Raw genomic sequence first — 22,490 nt, forward strand, 5'->3', positions numbered from 1 at the left:
ACATGAATACTGACCTCCAACTGCTACTTTATGTAACTTGTTTTTGGTTAGTTCCACGTTTTTACATTTAATAGAAATTAAATAGCACTACATTTTCTTAGTCTGTACACACTTTTGTGCACGCTCAAAATAATATGTGGGAAGTACTTTTATCTTGCTTACAAGTTTCACTAGTATCAAGATCAAGACTATCTTAACTTCTAGATCCTGGCTGGAATTCCAAGGGACATTCCAATAGACAAGAAAGTAGAAGATGTACAATTGCAGGTAAAAGGGAAGAGAATAATTTTCTCTCACAATTTGTCACAAGGGAGTGTGGAGAAAGTAGTGTATGAGTGGTGCCTAATGTGCTCTCCTAAGGCAATGCCTCTTAGAAACTCCAAACACACAGTCATAATCCAACCTGCTCTTCTTCTCCTCTCTAAAATATCTGAACTCCTAAATATCTAACAACAAAATGTTGAAGAAATTTCACTTTTATCTTTAAGACAAACTCAAATTTCCATTTGAATGGGAAATTACTCAGAATTAGGAGGCTGAAAATGTTACCACATAGCTTGTAAAGGTTAGTGGTATTTAGTTATTGATATAAAATCCTTGGTGAGGAACTGCATTTGCAAGGGGTTGCTAATAGAATACAGAACCTTTCGCCTTTGGGTCACTGGATCAAATCTGTCTCTTGTGGATAGTGACCAAAGTTCGCTACAATTTTAGTTTTCAGTGCCCTATATAAATTATATATGTAGAAACTAGAGATGGAAAAGATTTGTTACAGCTTACAGCCTATCCCCCTGCCAGTACAGAACTGTTCCCTCTAATGTGTTTCCCTATCACACATTTTCCAGTTCCTAGTTTGTCCTGTCCACCCTGCAGAGTAAAGCAGCTGGTATTAATTGATATCTGAGTTTAACTGGGTCCTGGTGAACTCCCCACTCTGACACCGCAGCTGCAGGAGGAATTTGGCAAACACCCCTCTGCTACCTGTCTCCATGGGAGCACTGCGTGGGCAGCAGCCCAGCGAGTTCCCATTATCCCCACTGCTGCCTGGCATGGGGGAAGCGAGCAAAAGTCACAGCTCCTTCCCACTCTGTGCAAAACACCTTAAAATACAGGAGGATCACTGAATCTCATTTTCACTGTCTCGCTTATCCCTCTTTAAAGACCTAGGAGTGTCCCTTCCACAACCAAACAGCTGCAGGTCATAGTTCTAAATTGTCAGGCTGATGGATTAGTTCGGGTAGCTAAAGGGAAGGCCAGATATTAGTTTAGACATTGATATGGACTAAAATTTTCCCAAAGTTTGGAAGAGATTTGGAAGCTTGAGTAGGGCTTCTTTTTGATTTAAATGAAAATGTTTGAACCCTATTATCTTTTACACCTTCCATTTGCAAGTGATTAACTATGTTGCAGAATGCCCATTATGAAGTGCTACGAACTGGGTACTGACAATATTAAGGTTAATCTTGTGAGGTATTTAATGTCTACTGCTGGCTATGGTGTCATTGATGTACATAGTCCAAAAAACACGCTAAAAAAGAAACCCAAATGAATCAACAAGAACCCCACATAACCCAATACACTGACCCATTCCAAAGCAAAATAGACATGTAATAATTAAAACAGTTTTTACTGTCTAAAAAAGAGTCCAAATGGGGTTACTTTGGGCTACTAAACTTGCCCAGCATTGAGTGCCTCAAGGTGCAAGTTGCAACACTGAGACAGCTAGAATTTAAGTGGGATTTCCTCAGTGCTTCTAATTTTGGCCATATGTGCCTGTCCCACAAACCTTATAATCCAATGCTTCCTGCTAAAATTCTAGTAGTATAACTGCAGCCTTTAAAGTACCAGAATATTTTCAGAGAAAAAAGCTGAACTTTGTTGCTGTTGCTCCCTCGGTGCCCCAAAGCCTGAAATGCCAGCGAGGGTGACGTGTTGAAGCTGCCCCCACACCCCAATGTGCTGCTGCTGGCAGGTGCTGCTGGAGCTGGAGGAGCACAGCTTGCTGCTGCTGCATGGCCACAGCTCAGGACTCCCAAGTACCCCATAAAACATCAGTTTCTCCATTCACAGTGCAGCTAACAACTTCTGTGTTACCAGAGTCAACTTATTTCTGTTATTCACAGTGCCAAAGTTTCAGCTGCTGAAAAGTTCAAGCCATCCTAAAGAAAGATCCTTTGGGATTCAGAAAGTTTATCATCAGGTGGTTTAAAAGAGAAGAATTTAAAACAAAAGAACACCAAACGGGAACACAAGTAGTACCACAAAAATGGCAGTGAATCTACAAAAGGGACACTCCACATTTTTTTCCTAGGTAAAAAAACCCACAATCCTGTGTTGTGAAATGTCTTCTTAAAGACAGATTTAGAGAATGAAATTGAGGGTTATAAACTTGTAGCCAACAAAAGCAAGAAAGGCTGGAATGTTGGTAACCAATTGCAAGCACAGGATCCAAGCAAAACATCTTGAATTGCTGGTACTGTAATAAATTACAGTTTTCACTTTTGTATTCTGCAAGTGAAAACAGCACTAAGTCAAGCTTGAGAGAGGGAAAGCAAAGGATGACCTTTTTAATTCACCCTCACCCATTACAAGTAGAGGAACTGCAACATGGAGCAGTGAGAAATGAAAATACAACACCTACTGTTGTGTGAAGAGACAGATTCTGCTCCCATGAAATGGGGTTTCTGTGTTGCTGAAGAGTTAATTGTCAGGTAGCAGTAGATGAAAGCCAAACCATGCTCTGGGATGGTCTGCTGTGGTGGCTGTTATCTCATTTTCTTCCACGGATTAATTTTCCCCTCTTTAACTTTAATTAGATAAAAGTTCAGGGGCGGGAGGTGGCCCTGGAGTGCTCAAAGGGCAAGAAATGGTCAAGAGCTGTTTTCTCTCAAACTTTGATTAGCCTATTTGATAAGTGATACTAAGCACCCCAATTGGTTAATGAATGAGGGGTGCCCTGAGGTAAGTGGCTGGGAAATTTAGCCTCCCCCACAAGGACGGTGAGTATGTAAACTTCTGTCCTTCAGTTAGGTGTCTACCGTGGTTAGGAATAAGGGTGATTTATATCCTATCTGGGTCCTGGAGTGTATCTACATTGATTGACTCTCTTGATCTTGACATCAGTCACTTCAGCTTTCAGAGAAAGGGGGAACATAGGAGATAATGAAAGCTACATTAAAGAAGGCCTTAACATTTATGTAAACGTTATTCTATCTTCAAAGGCAGAACTATCTTTCAACAGAAAGGAGATTTATTTCCTAGTTGAAAATATTAGAAAGTGGCAATATATTTAATATTGAACCACTAACATTGGTGCTGGTCTCAGCCTTTAGGCTTTGTCTCTTATTTCTTGACCAAACTGCATTGTAGTCAAAGTTTTAATGCATACTGCTTGCAAGTACTGATGCAGGCACACTAATGACTTGTGCAAAGATACACCATCCTCTCCCAGTGGGGAGAATAGGGAAGAAGAGAAAGACAAAATAAAGAGTTTGAAAAATAGAAGCATAAGTGTAGAGAAAATAATTTGGAAAACTCATATGTTACTTTGGATTGAATGTGGGGCTTTTATACAGGCAAACCCATAGCAGTACAAACCAGAAACATTTAAAGATTTAAATAAAACTAAAATGCACTTCTCAAATGCTCCCCTAGGGAATATCACCTAAATAGTAAGATTCCTCTGTCTGGTTGCCAGCCTGCCCTTGGCCTGGAGAAGAGGTGGTGGATTTGGGGCATGCTGGGGCAAGAGAGCCTGGCAGGAGCTGGCAGTGTCCTCTCTCCACCGAGCGTGTCATCTGCCAGGCAGCTGCAGCACAAACACTAACCAAAGGACAATTTTCAACAATGCTGAGCAGAAAGGTAGTTTGTACAACTGAGAACCAAGGCCACATTATCACTGTGAGAGACTGAAAAAGTGCACAGATCCCTCTGGGTAAACATGTCTAACTCTGCTATAGAATACCATGACATTCACAACAGCAGGAGAGCAGCAGGCAAAGTGGATGAGAAACTGTTATTCAGCAAATCCTGCAATATTAGATTTGAGAACTTTTGCAATATTAGATTTGAGAACTTTTGCTGAAATTATGAGGAGATCAGTTAAAAACATGCAACATTTTGGTGTGGTGGGTTTTTTAGGTTTGGGGTTTTTTGGTTGTTTTGTTTGTTTTGTTTTTTTTTTTCCTTTGCACCATGAGTAGTGAAATTCTGAAATTTGCTGCCATGGAAGATTTGAGAATGAGCAGTACAAAATAGGATTAGACAAATTCACAGACAACAGGGTCATAAGCAGATATTCAAGGAAAGAGAGAGGGATGTGCCTCTAACATCTACAATGTAGAAATTCTGGATGCTGGGAGGGTATGAGAGGAATAAATTAGAAAGAGTAACAATGCTCATGTGCTCTCACTAAATAGCATCTCCTATTGTCTGGGACATTATTGGCCATGATAAACTGGCCTAATGCAATAAGGCATTTCTTATGTTCTTATCATCATAAATCTGAGGCTCATCTCTTCCTTCAGTCATAGCCAAACTTAGATTCTTCTATTAAATTTGTGTACTAGTTTTCTGTCTAGCTTTAGGGTAAAACACATTTCTGTTTCCTTTTCCTTGAGCCATGAATTATCTTTATCAACCAAATAGCCAACAACACAAGCCGTTTCCGTTTTTAGCTATGAGTCCCAAAAAGCTTCAAATCTATCTTCACAACATCCAAAATACCCTAGTATTCCCAAGTAAAATAGTACAAAAAATACATAGCAAGGTGAGAAGAAAGAGGAAGTTGTCTTTCACTCAAACACAGAAATGCAGAATTACACAATCTAAATGAAAAACTTTATTTTATCTGTAATAAGAAGTCATGGAATGGGAAGTATGCTAATCAAGAAAAGTATGGTCTTCACAACCTATAAACCATATGTTTTACTCAGATAAAGAAAAATGAAAGGGCTGGTATCTTGCCTAAATTCAAAATGACACGACATTAAGACACCTGGTCAGAACAAGGTAGCAGGAAATACAAATTTGGACAGTATTTCTGGTCAGATAACATCTATTGAGTGATGTCTCTAACATTATGCTAGTTCTACTATATTCCTTCACACTCTTTTTTCTGCAGAACTCAAACAAAGCTGGAAGTGCTAACTTCCCACCTCAAAGCACCTTTAAAAAAATATATCAAAGAATCAAAGCACAGTCAAGATGGCAGGAAAAAAATCCTCTGCAAGGAGCTGCCGCTGAGGTGTCTCCCCTGTGTTAAGGGGGTTGAGCTGTACTTGACTTTGAGGTTTCAGCACTCCCACTTCCTCAGTCTTAAATAAGCAGTTCTTTCTGGCAAATGAAAGAAAACCACACCTGACTTTTCATTCATACCTGTCATTTCCTCAGGTTCACAGTGTTATTCTGAGAGAATAGACAGCCCATGAGCAGAACTGCCCATAGATTTATTGACTTATTCTTAGAGAAATAAAGAAGCCTGATTCCTTCAGTGGAGCTGCTGAGCTGAGAGATTATATCTGTGCAGACATTACCAGCATCTAGATCAGATTTTTGATTCTTCACTTAGTGACCAGAAGTCCAGACTCATACAGCAATTCCGAAATTACAGTCCCAAAGATTCTTAATTGCTTGCTACAGAGCAGGCAAATCCCTGTCACCAGCCATCAGGACATCCACTGGGCAAACAGCCCAGCTAAGCAAATAGTTTGGCTTAACATACACACAAGCCCACAGCATTAGATGAGAACCACACATGTGCATAAAATCTGCTCTAGATGAAAATGCCTACAGAAATCTGCGTTCATGCTTTGTTAGGGTGTAGCAAGTACTCAAGGTGATAAATCATCTCTGTTTCTCCACCCATCCTCCCCCAGCTGCACAGTGACTAAATACCTCTATCAACCAAGCTTTAAGTCAAATCAAGCTTTTAAAAATTCCTCTTTCTTAATGCTCTAACATGCATGGGTTCACAAAATTAAATTACAAAATTTTTATCTGTTTGGGATCAGCCCTGTTTCCTCCTCCTTGTGTTTACTTTCCTTCAGTAGCTGACATCAAAATGTTTTCTGGAATGCTGAGACTAAATAAGTTATGCTTAACTCAATATCTAATATAAATAGCCCTGGGGAAGCTCCAGCAGCACAATCATAAAAGCTACAGTTTCTTTTAATAGCTTGCCACACTTTGCTGATATAGTATTTCTCTAATCACCAATCTTTACGTGCCTTCCTGACCTTGGAGCTCCCCATCCAACTGACTTTGTTGTATCAAAGGCTTGTGTCATTGGAAGAGTGAATGGCTTTCATTTTTCTCCCTGAAACTTCCGGTTCCTGGCATCTGCAAAGAATTATTCCAAGCAGTGTTTTGCTGCCTTGCGGCCACTGCCCTGTAGTGGCCTGACTGATGGAAGTGACTTTTCCCAAAAAGGTTAGTGATTGTGGCGGTGACGGGCAGGCGCTGCAGCTGGTGCACAACCAGCCCTGCTTTCTCAGCTGATTTGGTCTGACCACGGGGCTACCACAAACACACATTACAGCAATTCATTTCTGGGGAGTTTTGGGAGGAATTTAATAAATAGGGTATGTAATATACTGCTTTATAGTGGACTAGAGCAGTAAACAAAAGCCTTCCAAAATAACCACAGATTTCAAAAGCTTTCACATTACAACAAAGGTAATCCAAATTTAAAAACTTTTATAGAAGTTATCATTGCATAGTGACATGGGGCATCGGGGTTTTCTTAACTGAACCTCATACTGTATGAATATCCAAAACCCACACTTTTGGTGCTCTATTTCCAGGTGAGAAGAATGTTGGTGCCTGGATCCACAGTCTGAGTTATGATTTGTCTTTTTAAAGCTGGATTCTTGTTCTCTCTACACCTCTCCCATCTTGTTTCCCTTCTCTCACTTTTTCTCCTTTTGCTCTTATTCCTTATATTTACCTCTTTTTTCTTTTTTTTTAATATGAAATGTAATTGGACCCATACGTACTATGCTGAAACAAACTAAAAGAAACTCATCACTTTTTCCTTTTAATTTTGTATTTTTTTTTTTGTAAGGAAGATGATTTTGGAGGTAAGTTTTCATTAAGTATTATGTGCCTTAACTCCACAACTGCAGTCAAGCATCCCTAGTGTTGAGTGCTGAAATGTCTCATTGCAAAGTGCAAACTGCTTGGGATCTCCATGGTTAGCAGAGATAAAACCAGGATGAGATAAGGTGACACAAAGGCTCAGAGACATTAGAAGACTGGTGTTAGCTCATACAGCTGATCAGTAACAGATAAAATTTGAAAATCCTGCTTTTTCTTCTAAGAGACAAGATTAGGACAACATTCCTCAGAGACGGATTATGTATTCCAATTACTTAAATTAAATTTTAATTCAAAGAATGAAAACAAAACATCTTCAGAGATCCAAATCCTCCCAAAGCAACCTAATTTGACCCAAATCTCTCTCGGGACTTTCAGCCCCTGGTGCAGCTCTTTCGGCAGCATGGCCCTGTAACCCTTCTTAAATGAAAAGGAGAGGCTCTCACACCCCCTCTGCCCCTGGGGAGAAGAGGACAGTGTGCCCCTAGGGACACTAACATTTCACAGCTGAAAAGAGCCAGACAAGGGCCCCTGCTCAGGGCTTTTCACTCCCTTCTTTCTCATTAAAATACAAACACTAGGTGAGACAACTCACACCTCTGGTTTAGAGTATGTGCATTGGTCACCCCAAGCTGCCTCCATGGGAATGCGCTGCCCACAACAGCAGGGACAGTCGGTATTCCCTCTCCTGGCCAGGGTTACCCAGGCACCAACAGATGCCTGAGAAGTTGTCATGCTTTAATCTCAGCTGGCAACTAACTACCACACAGTCCCTTGCTCAGTTCTTCCCAGAGGGATGGGGGGAGAAATCAGGGGAAAAAAAACAAACTTCTTGGTTGAAATCATAACAGTTAAATAAGTGAAGGAAATTAAAATATAATGATAACTACTTTTGCCTTGAATATTCCCTCAGTCTTTTTTGATTCAATGGGCCAAAAATCTCACTGCCTTCAGGTGGCAGCTACTCATAAATTAGCACTGTGTTTTCCTTCCTACTACATGAAGTTGGAGTGTATTACTTACATTACTTACAATGATGAATTTTACTCTTAGCAATCATTGCACATGTAACAAAACTTGTTTTCAAAAAAGAGTTTTGGCCATTTCAACTTGGGTAACTTTACATAACACATTTTGTACTATGTCGAATCTCCAGGGCTAATTACAGATATTAGCCCAGAAATACATCCAGCTCTGAAAGGGAGCTCAGTAATCATTTACTGTCACACACACAAAAGGCTGGAGATTAAATGAGGCAGCAGATGCTTCCACGTGAATTTATATTCAAGCCACATTTTCAAAGCATTTTCTGGGGTTTTGTATCTGGTGAAACTCCTGGATGTACCTAAAATCAGACTTCTCCAGCTAATTTAAAGTTTTATATAAAATTTACTCAAGTCTTGCAACTTCATGATTCCTTCTCCCAGAGAGAATGATGCCCAGGAACTTCTTAAGGGTGCAATAACACATAGGGTGTGCTGTACTGTGACATTGGTGAATGTTGCTATATGAAAGAAACAGTCATCAGGGCTTAAATCCAGGCTGGGAAAAAAAAAAAAAAAAAGACAAAAAAAGAACCTGGTCATAGGTTAGATTGATGCCTCACAAAGCACATGAGAAAAACTGAAAAACAATCCTGTCTCTTATTTCCAACTGTACAGTAAAAGCCTTTTAAGTTCTCTGTAGACTGACTAAAAATAAGCAAAGAAGGCCAGGTAGCAGCTGTCAGATTCCTATGAATTAAATTATATCCATATGTAAAACAAATTTCAATGGCCAAAGAGCGACTTGGATATTGAATTTGAACTTTTATGATGCAAACCAGGGATGTTTCTAAAATTGTCAGAAAAAGACAAAAGCTTGGCCCCAATTTCATATATTTTCTCCCTTTTTGAACGTTGCTATTGCTTAATTGCTCTAATTACATTTTTGTACGAAGAGCAGCAAAGAGAAACCCCAATACTCCTAGTCAGAGGGGGATTTGGAAAGGGAGAGAGGGAAGGAGCTGAGAAGCTCACTGCCTGTGCCTGGGCCTCTGGACAGCCTTAGGTTCTCTGGTTGGGTTCAGGGCTAAATCTGACATTTTTAGCATATCTGTTGATACTGCAATCAGGTCGGGTTTAACCCCTGTGGTTTCTGTGAAGAAACCTTCAAACATGCCTTGTCTTGTAGAGACAACGAACTGCTGGGCTGGCAGCACCCAGTGCCTTGAGCCCTGCCTCAAAGCTTTCAGCCCACCTTCGCAGCTCTGCCAAGGGTCTGAGATATATTTCTGAGATATATTTGTCTGAGATATATTCACAGCATCCATTCTTTTTCAGAAGGTGCTTTGTGGCCAGCAGGGCTTCCAGGCCATTCTGAATACAATGGCATGGATGTGGGGTGCCAGCTATTTGGAGTGCTTTGGCACTACCTTGCTTGGAGTGCTGTCAGCACATCTCTTGGGACTCACAGGGACCCCAGAGGTTGGCTGTGGCATGATGTGCATGCACATCATGATGTGTGCACCCATGTTATGTGGCTGCCTTTCCTCCTGGTTTCTCTGAGTAGGTTTAATGCTTCCAGAGGTTGATAAGAAAATGGACTGGATGTTCCCAGCAAGACTAAGGACCACAATGGCCCCAAAGACACAGAAGCTGTGACGTTCCATGAGCTCTTTCCTTATGGGTGATAGGGGTGATCAGCTTCCTCTCCTCACCCAGTCTGCTCAGAGCCCTTTTGTACCCAGCTTAAAGATTTAGAGTAGGGATGCTTTAGTTTGTCTGAGCAGTACCTAAAAGCTGTGCTATTGTACAGTGTCAATTGCTCTAACCTCTTTCTCCTACCCTTTGTCAAATCCAGCACCATCAAACCAAAACAGCTTCTGACCATACCTCCATGGCTGTCAGTTGTAACAAGAAACACAGAAAGCCACAGTGCTGCATTATTTCACAATTAAACCAGATGAAAAGTCAGAAATGGAGAATATTATTGATACAATGCAACTATTACTGATCCAGTAGTTAAAGAAAGGACTTAAAAATCAGGATTTCCAATCCTTGTGCACTTTGGATCTGTAATGTCTACACCTTAGCTTCTCCACACAAGAATACTGTCTATGTAGCAGATGAATTACAGATTATTTTCATTATAACTCTTAATAGGATAGTATCATGCAAGGTATATTTATATATGCATCATATACATAAAATTTATTACTAAGCAGGAAAAATAACATTCCTAGCAAAACCAAAAACTACAAAAAAAACCTTAAGGACAATACATTACATTATAAATCTGTCTGAAGAAAGAAGAGAACATTTACAAAATTATATCAGTGAAAATTCGTAACACCTAGTAACCCACTGTCAGACAATAAACAAGCACAGCTTTGTTTTCAGCATGTTAATAGCTACACTTCTGCAAGAGAGGGAAAAAAAATATTCCAGGCACTGAAAGATTTCATTTGTCACAGACCCCAAATGGAGAGCATTTGGGGACAGCTATAATGTTATCTTGAGTGAACACAGGGCCAACATAATTACGAATAAAGAGGTAAGAAGCAAGGGGAATTGTCTGCATAACTTCACTTGGTAAAATCCTCCCATAGAAGGTGGCAGGTAGGAAATCTGCATAATAACAAACTTGTCACAACACAAGGCCAACTAAATACAACAATTAGAATTAACATTTTGTTTTGACTGGTTCTCAGGATTCCTCCACTCTGTTCTCCTGGGTTTCACTAGATACAGTTAAAGTTGTAGCTATTTATTTGGTGCAATATTTTTCAGTATATATATTTTTATGTGTGTTGTGTGGCTGCAAGAATTCTGTCTCACTCCTTTGTGGGCAATGCTTTAGGATGCAGTTATTGAAGTGACAAATCCTTCTCTCAGATATCCCAGTGAAAACCCACAATAAATTTCTTGGTTCCTCTCTAGTTTATCTAGACTTACATGTGTGTAAATAATCCAAAACAGAGCCGGATGTTTTATAACTTATGATTGGAGGAGGTTGCTTTCTTCACTGACTGTCAGGTCCTTCCTTTTGAGTTACTGGAAGGTCTCTGCTTGTGGACTGCACCCAGATAGCTCTCAGGATGCTGTATTTGTGCATCCCAGCTGGCTCATCTGCCTCTTCCCCACTGCTTCTGGTCTTCCTGCTCAGCCACTAACTCCAAGACAATTTCCAGCATATGGATGTCCTCCCAAGCTGCCCTCAGACCAGAGTTAGGGAGGTGCTTTAAGGGACTTCACCAGCAATGGAGTTGATCTTCAGGGCTGCCTTCCCCAAAATGTGAATTGAGACACCACTATTTCAGTTGGCCTTTAAAACAAAGAGATAATATTCCCAAATACCAAGCAGCTATCCGCTGAAAAAAAAAAAAAAAAAGAAAAGAGCCACTGGAATAAGTTGTACAAAATTTAACTTTCCTGTGAAACAGAACAGGTAATATGGTATCTACTGAAAGATACTTTGCATTTTAAGTTTGGAGGTTTACTTAAGGAATAAGAAATTGCATAATTTATCCTGCAGTCTGCATTATACAATCTGTACTATGCTAGCATTTAACATTTTCCTTGTTTCTTTTTAACCTTCTATTTGTTCTTAAATCACTAAACATAAGGATTTTTTCCTCCATTTTAAATCTACCCATTCTGGCAATTCTCCCACTTGTTAAAAGCAACAAACCCTAGCCTGAGAAAACAAAGTAGGAAATATTTGTAAGTAAACTTTTGATGTTCAATTCAATTTTTGTTCAAATTACAAATAAATGGATCTTATCCCAAATAAAACTAAAAAAAAAAAAATACAAGCTGTACTTGTTGCAGAAATATATTTATTCTACAAATGCATAGAGCATTCTACAACTCTGTAGAACTCTAAGTATATAGAACAGATGTGAAAGTATTTTTGTGACAGTTTCTTTTTCCATCTGCAGCATACTTCCTATATTCAAATCCTCTATTTTGTAGTCTCAAGTTATATCACCATTTCCTTGCGTGTCACTCTTTCCTTGTGTTCCAAAATCTGAAAAGTGTTGCACTGAAGAGAGAAAAATGTTTTAAAAATATCTTGTGATGTCTGCAGATATGCATGTGTACATATACAATTTTTCAAGAAACTCTATTTCTTACTACATATGTGTTGGAGAAAGGAAGTCTGTGGGCATTTTAACCACACTGAAGTAAGGTGTGAGATTTGGCAATATATCTCTCTGAAATCATCAGAGGGGTAAAAGTCACAGACCCACAGAATATCTTGGGTTGAAATGGAAGGTCATCTAAGTTCCAAACTCCCTGCCATGGAGAAGGACTTCTTCCTCTAGACCAGATTGCTTGGAGCCCCATCCAGCCTGGCCTTTCACACACCCAGGGATGGCACATCCACAATTTTGTGCAACTTATTGTGATGGCTCACCACCCTCACAGTAAAGAATTTTTTTCTGATATCAAATGTAAACTTACTTTTTTTTTCATTTTGAAGCCATCCCCCGTTGTTCTTTCATGCTCTTGTGAATAGTCCCTCTCCATCTTTCTTGTAGGCTTCTTCCAGTTACCGGAAGCCTGCAGTTAACTCATCCTGAAGCCATCTCTTTTCCAGGCTAAACAATCCCAATTGTCTCAGCCTTACTCATAGGAGAGGTGCTTCAGCCCTCTGATCATCTTGGCAGCCCTCCTCTGGATACATTCCAACAGGTCCCTGTCCTTTGTTTCCAGCATGTTAATAGCTACACTTCTGCAACAGAGGGAAAAAAATTATTCCAGGCACTGAAATTATTCCAGGCACTTTGCTGGAACCCCAGAGCTGATGCAGTGCTGTGGGTGGGGTCTCAGCAGAGCAGAGGGGCAGAATCCCCTCCCTCACCTGCTGCCCACACTGCTTTGGATGCAGCCCAGGGCACATTTGTCTTTCTGGGCTGGGAGTGCACATTGCTGGGTCATGTTCAGCCTCTCGTCCACCAGCATCCCCAAGTCCTTCTTGGCAGGGCTGCTCTGGATCTGTTCACCCCCCAGCCTTGCGCATTAGATACAGGGACCTCCACAAATGCTCTATAGAGCAAGAACAGAGCTGATCAAACACCCCAGTGATGGCTCTAATATTTGCTGACCATATGGTCCACTGGTGGTCCCCGTTCTGACCTCACTGTACCTCCACAGAAGGAAGGAGGCATCTATACACCCTCATGATTTTATACTTAAGCACTGATGTGTTAGTGTGTCCCGACTCTATATTGAAGAGCAGGGCTTTCCAAGATTTTCTCCTTATATATCAGATCCAGGTAATTTTCATTAATTCTACAATAAAACCTGAACTCAGAAGAATTGTCTATAAAACCAAAGCAGAATCTGTTGAAATATGCAGAAAACACAGATCTGTAGCAGGACTGCTAATGAACTTAGCCTGGAGAATATTATTTTTCTGTGTGAAGGCCAAAGTAATGATTCTTCACTTAAAAATAAATCATAAAAGTCTGCTAAGAAAAGTAATTCTGATGAAGAGCAGAAAAAATGGAAGTGGCTGAAATGATCTGTATAAACACCAAACTGATTTGCCAATATTGAAGAGAGATGGGTAACATTTCCCAGAGCAATGAAACATGTGGGACAGTGATGTTATCATTAATTAGTTTTGGCCAACATATCGACTTATTGATTTCAGAAAGCTACTAGGATTAGGTGGTTGTACCCATTAAATATTATTATAGAGCCTACCTATTATTCATATCAAAGTAAAGGAAGAAAATACTTGTTAATTCTGAAAGCTGAGGCAAGACATGCGAACAATCGTATTTTCCTTTTGCATTTATTCTTCCCTGTGTTCTTTTTTTGGAAAGCACCAAATGACTTCTGGAAAGTCATGTTTTTTCAGTAAAAGCAATAAAGTAACAAGAAACCTCTTCAGAGGTTTCCTTGAAGGACAAAAAAAAAAAAAATCAAAAAAAACCAAACACCCACAAGATATTCAGGTGGTCTATTTTCCCCCTTTATTGTACCCCCAATTACTTATACATTTGTATTAAGTATCTGGGAGAGCCAAAAACTCAGGAAAAGATTCAGCCAGGAGTGAAGCTTTTGAGGAGGTGCTGCATTTTCTTTGGATGAGTGCTGTGCACACTGCAGTCAGCACTTCAGCACGAGTGACAGAAGTCAAGTACCTGCCAATGTCGGGAGCAGAGAAGGCAGGTCTCACAGGAGCAGGAACTAGGAGTGAATCCAGAAGCTCAGTTGGACTCCTGGCATTTCCCTTCAGTAGAAGTGCTCTGACTTCAGGGCAACCTTTTCTGTCACTCCCATAATTCCTTTCTTCTTAATCAAGCCAGGTTTCAACATAATGATTGCTTGGTTCATATTTCTTAACAAAGACAGCTGAAAACTTCTCAAACCCTGTGACTACCTTGATTCCTCACTTACTTGGAACCAGCATGGGTCACGTTTAGATGGTCAGGCTTCTGGAAACTTTCTGTCCAAAGAGGTAATTTTTAACCTCTCTCCCTTTAAAAACACAGCTCAGCAGCCCATCCACCTCCTCATGCAACAGTAGAGGTAAAAGCGAGGGTCCCAACTCTGTTATTACTTCCTGCAGCCAGAGGCAAGGGGTGTGACTCCAGCCTGGACTTGCACTTTAGCCATGCAACCCCATGTGCAAAATGCATCTTCTCTTATGTGCCTCGATAAAGGAGCACGCTCTTGTTATCCCATTAAGAGTCTTGGCTCTTCCCCTATTTCATGGCCTAAAAGTGTTGTAATTTTTATAATATTTTTTGTCACCCCAAAGGCGCTCCTGTGCTAGAAGGGAAGGGTGGTAGGAGAGGGACAGAGACCCCTGCAGCAGCAGCTCTGCAGCTCCAGGAACAGAGGGAGAAAACAAAACTGGTTGAGGGTGATAACCGTTCCTTGGGCTGCAGTCTAAGTATTAAGCTGTACCTTGGCAGCAGCTGGAATAAGCCAATCCCCAGTCCTTCAGAAGGCAAAGGGAAGGCACAGGGCATGGGCTTATTTTGCTGTGAGAAGCAAAGGCAAATCTCTGCCTGGGACTCCAGGCAGTTTTGGGTTATAGCTTCCATCCCACTGCTCTGTATCTGCACCTAAGATTCAGTTGATAAGACTTCATTTCTGTTTACTGATTTTCTAGTCAACACTGTCCTCCTTGGATTACAGCAAGAGAAATCAAAATTCTATAAACATCCTGATAATATGTGACCTAATATATCCAGATGCCTCAAGGCTAACTGTCCTGTTTTTTCCCATCTATGCTTTTGCTTGCTCTAAATCCATTTCTACCTATTCAATCTATGTGTCTCTAACCATACTTATAATTTACTTACTTTTCGTAAAAATGCTGATTCTGAGTTTGTGGTTGACTGTATTTCAGATGGAGATACTAGGGTTTTTTTGAAAGTGATGACCATGGAAGTTGGTGGCTGCACATGTGGTTTTGTCAAAAATAGAAACTGGTAGGGCTTCTTGGTGATGTGTTTTCTCCAAGTGACAGAGCAGTTAAAAAGATGTCACAACACATTCATTTTCAAGGATATCTCAGACCAATTTCTATTTTAGGTTGTATATATTGACAGAGACACCTTTCCTACACTTCCACATTTGTTCACACACTTTTTTTTTGGAAGACCTCAGGACCTATTTTTGCTTGGTTTCTGAAGGCAATTAGTTAGCATTGTGTTTGAGGACAGTAGGCAAAACACTACTTCACAAAACTCCTGTGTGAAAATTGTTAAAAACTCCACTTACCCACAGTTTCTTGTCCCGAGGAACAAAACTACTTTGTACAGGCATTCATTGCTTTCTATGTTTTTTTTTTCCTTCTGAGTATAATCAAGGTCAAGCCTATTATATAATATATTGTATGATATTTCTGAAGGACTGTTAACTACCTACATCTGCGTTGAAGGAGAAGTTTCTGGGTGACAAGAATTTCTGACTCAGTCAGACTTTGGATGATGCTTAGTTTGGGCCAAGACTGCCTTCACAGGGACCTTAAAGCAGGACTGAGCTCTGTTTGCTGCAAGCTGAGCCCTTTTTTCTGGATGCAATCACTGGCTGTCCCTTGGATTCAGCCAGCTACAACTGCACTGGGAAGGTGGAAAGCCTAGGAGGGTGGTAGAGAAGACAAGTGGCAGGATCTGAAGTTGCTGTGCTCCCATGTTGCTAGAGTGGTCTGGACAGGGCTGAGGAGTAGGGCCTCCAACAGGAGCCATGGGGTGAGACAAGGCAGCAGAGCAGGCATCAGAAATATCCTTCAAAAGAAGGAGAGAGAGGAAGGTCTGAAAGGCAGCAGGTCTTCTTTTCATCCTTACCTAGGGCAAAACTTTCTGAAGCATTTGCATGTAGGTTTCCACTTCAGGAAATTATCCATCCTTTGGGTAATTTTGTGAAAACAATTTGGAAATTAGCAAACAGATCACCAAAAATGTTTTGAGAGGAAAAGCTTTGTAAGATTAGTAGTGCTTAAGGTCTTTTGGTAGAGGAGGGCAGGACAGGCAAAACATGAATAACTTTTACCAGTTAACAGACATTAGCACACGCTTCGTACTTCAGCAGAATACATCAAAGGCACAACAGAGGGATAAAAACCTGGCCACAAATACATGAGAGTAGTCATCTTATTATTAAGAAGTTTAAAATTTGCTATCCCTAGGAGGAAAAAATAGTTCTCTACCACAATGAAAAAAGCCAAAGTATAAACCCTGAAGAGAGGTGTGAATATGCGCATAGACATGTGGGATTATGCTACAGACATACAAATATTTGGATTTATTTAGCTGTAACTAAACTAAATATTAACATATTAAATTTAAAAACAGACTGCTAAGAGGCAAAAAAGCTTTTATGAGTGAATCCCACTTTTTTTTTTCTCTGCACAAAACATAACAGTGCAAAGGACCATTAATATATAGATGACTCACCTATGCTTTATTCTCCAACACAGACCATCAAATAATCCAACAGAACGTACTTGTGATTTATCAGGTCTCACACCCAGTCAAAAGAAGTAAACAGATCTCATTAAAATCCTTAGAATTTACAAAACATCATGCTCCAAAATGTACAAATCCCACATCTACGTGAAAAGAATATTCACATCAACCCAAATGAATTCAAAGCCCTGCTAAACAAACCTTACGTTAATACTAGGAGAACAACAAATATTTACCTCCCATGCTCCTCAAAGGCTCATCTTCTCTTTAGATACTGATTCTAAAATTCCTCCTCAAAATAACTACTGACGGCCAGAGCTCATTTCTGTGGAAGGGGATGGATGGCCCTCCACTAGCTCCAGCAGAGGCCCTAATTGCTTGCCTCTACTAATAAACTAATCTCAGGCACCTGGAACTAGCAGGCTCCATGCCGGGCAGACGGGGCTCAGGTTACCTAAGAAATGCTCCAAATATATTCACACAAATCACTAGCCCTGCAGATGTGCAAATACTGCTTTTGTCATATTGCTGGAGAGATGGACGTGTTTGCAGGGCTGTAACACATAAAACCTGAAGATGAATTCATTGTGTTCCTTTAATCCCTTCCAGAGGCCAGGTGGGCATTTGGGGAGCCAGATAAGTGTCTTGATTATCCACATTACTCATTGCATTAATCCACTTGTCTGTGACTCAGAGTACCAGAAATGCTCACAGCATAAATATGTAGGTGGCTGGAAAAAATATATGTATTTCATGAGTGGCTGTTGTCTGTAAAATAAAACCTAATCAGTAAATTAGCCTAAAACTTTGACTATAATCTAAACAAGTCTAAACTTTGCTGATGTCTACAGTTTGTAATATTACAGTTAAAGGATCTGGATGCTACAAGAGGATGTAAGCCTCGGTGTAAGCCTTGTGAGAAAAACTACCTTTAAGAAATTTTAAAATATTTTCACACGCAAATGTTTTCTGTGTCCTCAGAAATTAAAGCAGGTGTCACGGAATGTCCATGGAACCTTCCACAAATTCTTTCTTCTTCCCTGAACAGATTATGTTGATAAACATGTGTCAAACACAGTATGTGCCTGGTTTCATTTGAGGAGGGGAGAATGATATAAACAGGACACACTTTAACCTGTAAATGGAGCAGGGAAAGAATAGGCTGTATTCTTAGTCTCCAACAAAGTGCTGAAATCGATGTCTAGTTTAGGTGATGTTCACACAGGTTGATTAACCTTAAAAAAATTTCTCAATTTGTTCATCTGCATGAAAAATATTGTTACTATTGACTACATAGACACAAACACAAAATTTAGAAACAAAGTCAGGAACATCTTCCAAAGGTATCTCTGTTATGTGATGTTCCAGACTTTTTTTTTCTTCTTCTTCAAGACACTGTAAAAATACCCCAAACCCACAAAACAAACAAACAACCCAGCAAAAATAAACCAAAACAAACACATCAAAACAAACAAACCAAACTAACAAACAAACAAAACCAAAAACCACAATCAAACCAAAAAAGCACACTTAAATTGACTTTTTTAGACCAGAGACCTGGAAAGACTGTGTTTTAGATATTGACTGAATGGCAAATTTGTAGGTTCTCCAGAAAAAAAGAAAAAGTGCAGTATTGCAAAACTGAAGTTCTGGTCTGGAAGTAAAAGAAAGGCAGACAAGGCATCTCTAAATCCTCAGAGCTCAGAGTAAACCATCACTGAGAAAAGTCCTAACAGAGATAGCATCAATCTGCCCTCATTGACAGCTGAATTTCCAAGACTTCTTTAAGAAATTTGTTTCAGTAATAATGTTTGATGAAGACTACCACAATCCACTGGTGCACCTTTACTAGCTTGAAGAACATGCCAACATATCCTTTTGCCTTCTGTACTCTAAGGATTATCAGAAAAGTGAACTCAATGAATTATCAATGGTTAGTATGAACATTGAAAGATATACCAGAAAATCCCTTGATCAAAGATCTACACAGACAGCATCTATTTAATTAAGTTGAGGAGAGCAGCAGAAATAACAGTATTCCACTAATTTCCTGTCTGGCAGCAACATTCTGTGCCATGAATGGCTCCTGCAGGCAGGAGTTTGGCTTCTTCCAAACTCCTCAGCTGAGAGTTTAGAAGAGTAGGAAGAAGATTGTGGAATACATGAGCATCAGACAGACAGTGCTGCTGCCATCACTTGATCCTAGGATGCAGGGAGTAATCATGCCACAGATAGCAAAATACCTCCTGTGCCTACTTTATTGACCACTAAGCCAACATTGAGGAAAGTGAATGCTAAATTCTCATAAAGGAATGTATCTACTTCTGTTCTCCATAGAGAGAATATTCAACACAATAGCGTCCATGCATTCTTCACTCATCTCCAATCACACACACTCCCAGACAATGTTGTAAAATATATGTATGCCTATGAGGACAAAAAAAACCCAAAAACAATTCCTCTGAAAATTAACCACAATCAAAATTATTAGCAAAACTAAGCAAAAAGAGATTTCAGGAAAAAAAGCCTGAATGTTAAGTTTTATTATATTCATAGATGGATACATAGACCTCTTCAGATAGCTCAAGATATTTCTTGGAGTATGTAACACTATCCTGTCATTGAACATTAAAAAAAACAATAAGAAAAGTTGGGGACTATATTTAAAGGAAGAAAAATTGTTCAATGACTCTAAACCAAGACAATTCTTGTAAAACCTCTTTTCACTTACTCGTACATTTTTTTCTTCATTTAGTCACTTGTGACAAGGTCCTATGTGATTTACCTTTCCCATGACCTTATGTCATTTCACTGAAGTAGTGACCCTAGATATTAATGTGGGTTTTGGGGCTGCCTTTTAAAGCATTTATTCTCATTTCAGCTGTTATTGATGAGCACTTGTTTGCATAAAAGCCTGTTTTATTGCACGCAGGGTAGACATTCTCACATCCTATGAGCTGCAGATTTATTTTGCAGTGTATGATGGGCTGGGGTACTCCCACCTGCCTTCCCACACAGCCTGAACTCAGCTTCACCTTTCTAAACAGCTAGAAATCTCTCCTTGACCAAGCCAGGCCTCAGAGCTGCAGTCCCAAGCAACCACACACAGTAATGCTAATTGTTACTGGGTTTATAAAAATAATAAATAAAAAAAAAAAAAAAAAGAAAGGAAAAAGCCACATGTATATATATATATTCCTGCATTTATGTATATTGAGCCCAGGTGAGGATAAACAGAGCCTTCAGTTGTAAGTCACAAGTGTGAATTTCAACTGAACTCATATTAAGTGGTTTGAAAATATTTCTCTTGCATCCACTTTTGGTTGAGGTTCTGGGACTATACGCACAGAAAAAACTACAACAGAAAGGAAAGGGGTTGAAAAGCAATCCTTCTCTGTGGAGTGATCCAGGTTCCTACTGGCTTCACAGGGTTTTAGCCTTTGTCATGTCAGCAAAAGTGACTATCTGTTGACAAAACAGAAGAGGAAATCTTCTTTTCTACTCTGTTATACTCTTTTCACACCTGCCTATTTCCCTGAAGTGTTTGCCTGTGCCTACAGCCAGCAGCAGTTATGACAAAAAAAGATGGTTCCTAAGTGGGATCTCACGTAACAATTCCTGAATTTCTAAATGATTTGTGAAAACTTATATGCAAATCATTGCTACTTTCCAGGGAGCTCTGGGAACTGAGTTAACTGCAGAAACTTGACTCTCAGTTTCTCAGTGCATTTGGTACTGAGTAGTAAGAACATCACTTTTCACTTTCAGTGCTGTGGGAAAATTTAAATTCTATTTGTGTACAGTCATAAAATGCGTGTTCTAACATCATATTATGTATTCAATATATTAGAAAAATGGTGTCTTTTATACGTCTTTGCATGTGAAGCTGTTTTTCCTGTCAGGGAGAACTGACAGGTTGCCTGCCATCACCTACTCTCCAGCAAAATCAGTAGCCCACAGTGTCAGTGTGAAAACATCTGTTGAATGGATTTATTGAGTGAGTCTTAGGTGCAAGTTGGGGGGTAGGGGTCCCCACTGTTTATTACAGCCCTGACCTAATGAACTTAATTTGTTGACATGTTTCCCTCAGTGTTTTACTTGATCCCATCTCACATTTCTTTGTACTGTGCTGTTTTCTTGGAAACAGGAGTTCCTGGCACAACGGCATGTCCACCAGTTGCAAATCTACCAGGCTCAGATGGCTACAGTTGGCATGGCAGGATCAGATAAACATCGACCACTTTCCAGGACCCCATCTTCCCCCACTGACTCCACATTACCTCACCCAGACATGGACCAGCCCAGCCAGCATGTCTACACAACTGGTAGGGTTCCCTAAAGACTGCTTTTAATAGGCAGGGCAAATGCATTTGTTCATGTGGGATCAACAGACTTAAATACCTCAAATAGCTCCTGCAGCAATGCGTTCAGTTTTAGCTCTATTGCTCCTCTGTTTTATGATGCTATACTGGCACCAACTCAACCAGTGCAGCTGATAAATCACAGGGTTAATATTCACACAGTCATAAATTATTATCATTGACTCACTCTAGCAATACAGAAACAGGTGCATTTTTGGTACCTTTAAGTCATTTATAGCTTTTTCTTTCGTTTCTCTATTCTCTGGTTCTTTTGTTTGTGTTCTCGTTGCCTGTTTTGTAAAGAGACCACCAATAAGTTGAAGAAAGGCCACCAGTAAGGAGGAAAACTGTGATGTAATTCTCAATGTCTTCATCTGACAAAGCAGTCTTTGCTTCAAGGTCTCTTTCTCTACAGAAAGAGCAAAGTGGTAGGCATGATTAAGTGCTGATGGCTACAACTTCTGTGTCATTCAACTTCACACAGTTGTGTGGAGTCTACAGAGGCAGGTTTTATGCTTAGGTCCTGGGCAATCCAGTCACTCAGGGAGCATAGGTTATCCAAAGAAAAGTTATTAGAACCTCAAAAATCTTCAGTCAACGGAAAGAAAATGACCACAGAAACCTCATTATTGTGGGTAATCTAACCTTGCATGAGGGTCCATCTTTTTAAAAAGCATGGCCAGAAGTGAAGATTCACTTTGTGTACAAAGAAAAATAATAGAGAGGGAAATAAATACTTACAGTTACTGTTTATGAAGGTTTATGCCAGAAGTATATTTCCTTCAGCTGGCAGAACTTCCCATGCCTTGAAAGTTTGCATTTTTTCAGTCCATGACCATGAATTTATAAAGGATGGAGTTCTTAATGGGCACTGTATGTAACTGTGTGAGACAGTGTGCTCTCCCATCTTTCCAATCAGAATATGACAGTGTAAGTAAAAATGTTTTATTATTGTTGGGTAACAAACATTTGGGTTGTACAGAAACAAACATACAAATTAACTTTCCTTGACTTTCTCCAGAAAGAACAGCCATGTATAGACAGGATTTTTAAACCAGACCACTGTATTTCTAGTTGTATTCACAGAGTCCCCAAAACATTGCAAACTCATTCTGATT

At 39.8% G+C, this 22,490-nt stretch overlaps 1 protein-coding gene and 1 long non-coding RNA gene across 19 annotated transcripts in view; one reads left to right on the forward strand and one right to left on the reverse strand.

Annotated features, from left to right (window-relative positions):
* The window catches only part of HDAC9 (histone deacetylase 9), a 452,594-nt gene that overhangs the window by 284,466 nt on the left and 145,638 nt on the right, over positions 1-22,490 (forward strand). For all 18 annotated transcript variants that reach the window (XM_064411632.1, XM_064411622.1, XM_064411704.1 and 15 more), the window contains one exon: positions 21,159-21,336. In XM_064411632.1, the coding sequence (XP_064267702.1) occupies positions 21,159-21,336 (178 nt within the window). The remainder of the gene's footprint in view (positions 1-21,158; positions 21,337-22,490) is intronic.
* On the reverse strand, positions 9,215-17,619 carry LOC135295900 (uncharacterized). The gene is made up of 3 exons (XR_010357954.1): positions 17,248-17,619; positions 12,543-12,813; positions 9,215-11,446 (listed from the first exon to the last, which is right to left on the reverse strand). It is a non-coding gene; the product is annotated as an uncharacterized LOC135295900 (long non-coding RNA).

This window comes from Passer domesticus, chromosome 1, assembly GCF_036417665.1.
Source record: "Passer domesticus isolate bPasDom1 chromosome 1, bPasDom1.hap1, whole genome shotgun sequence".
Classification (NCBI taxonomy): domain Eukaryota; kingdom Metazoa; phylum Chordata; class Aves; order Passeriformes; family Passeridae; genus Passer; species Passer domesticus.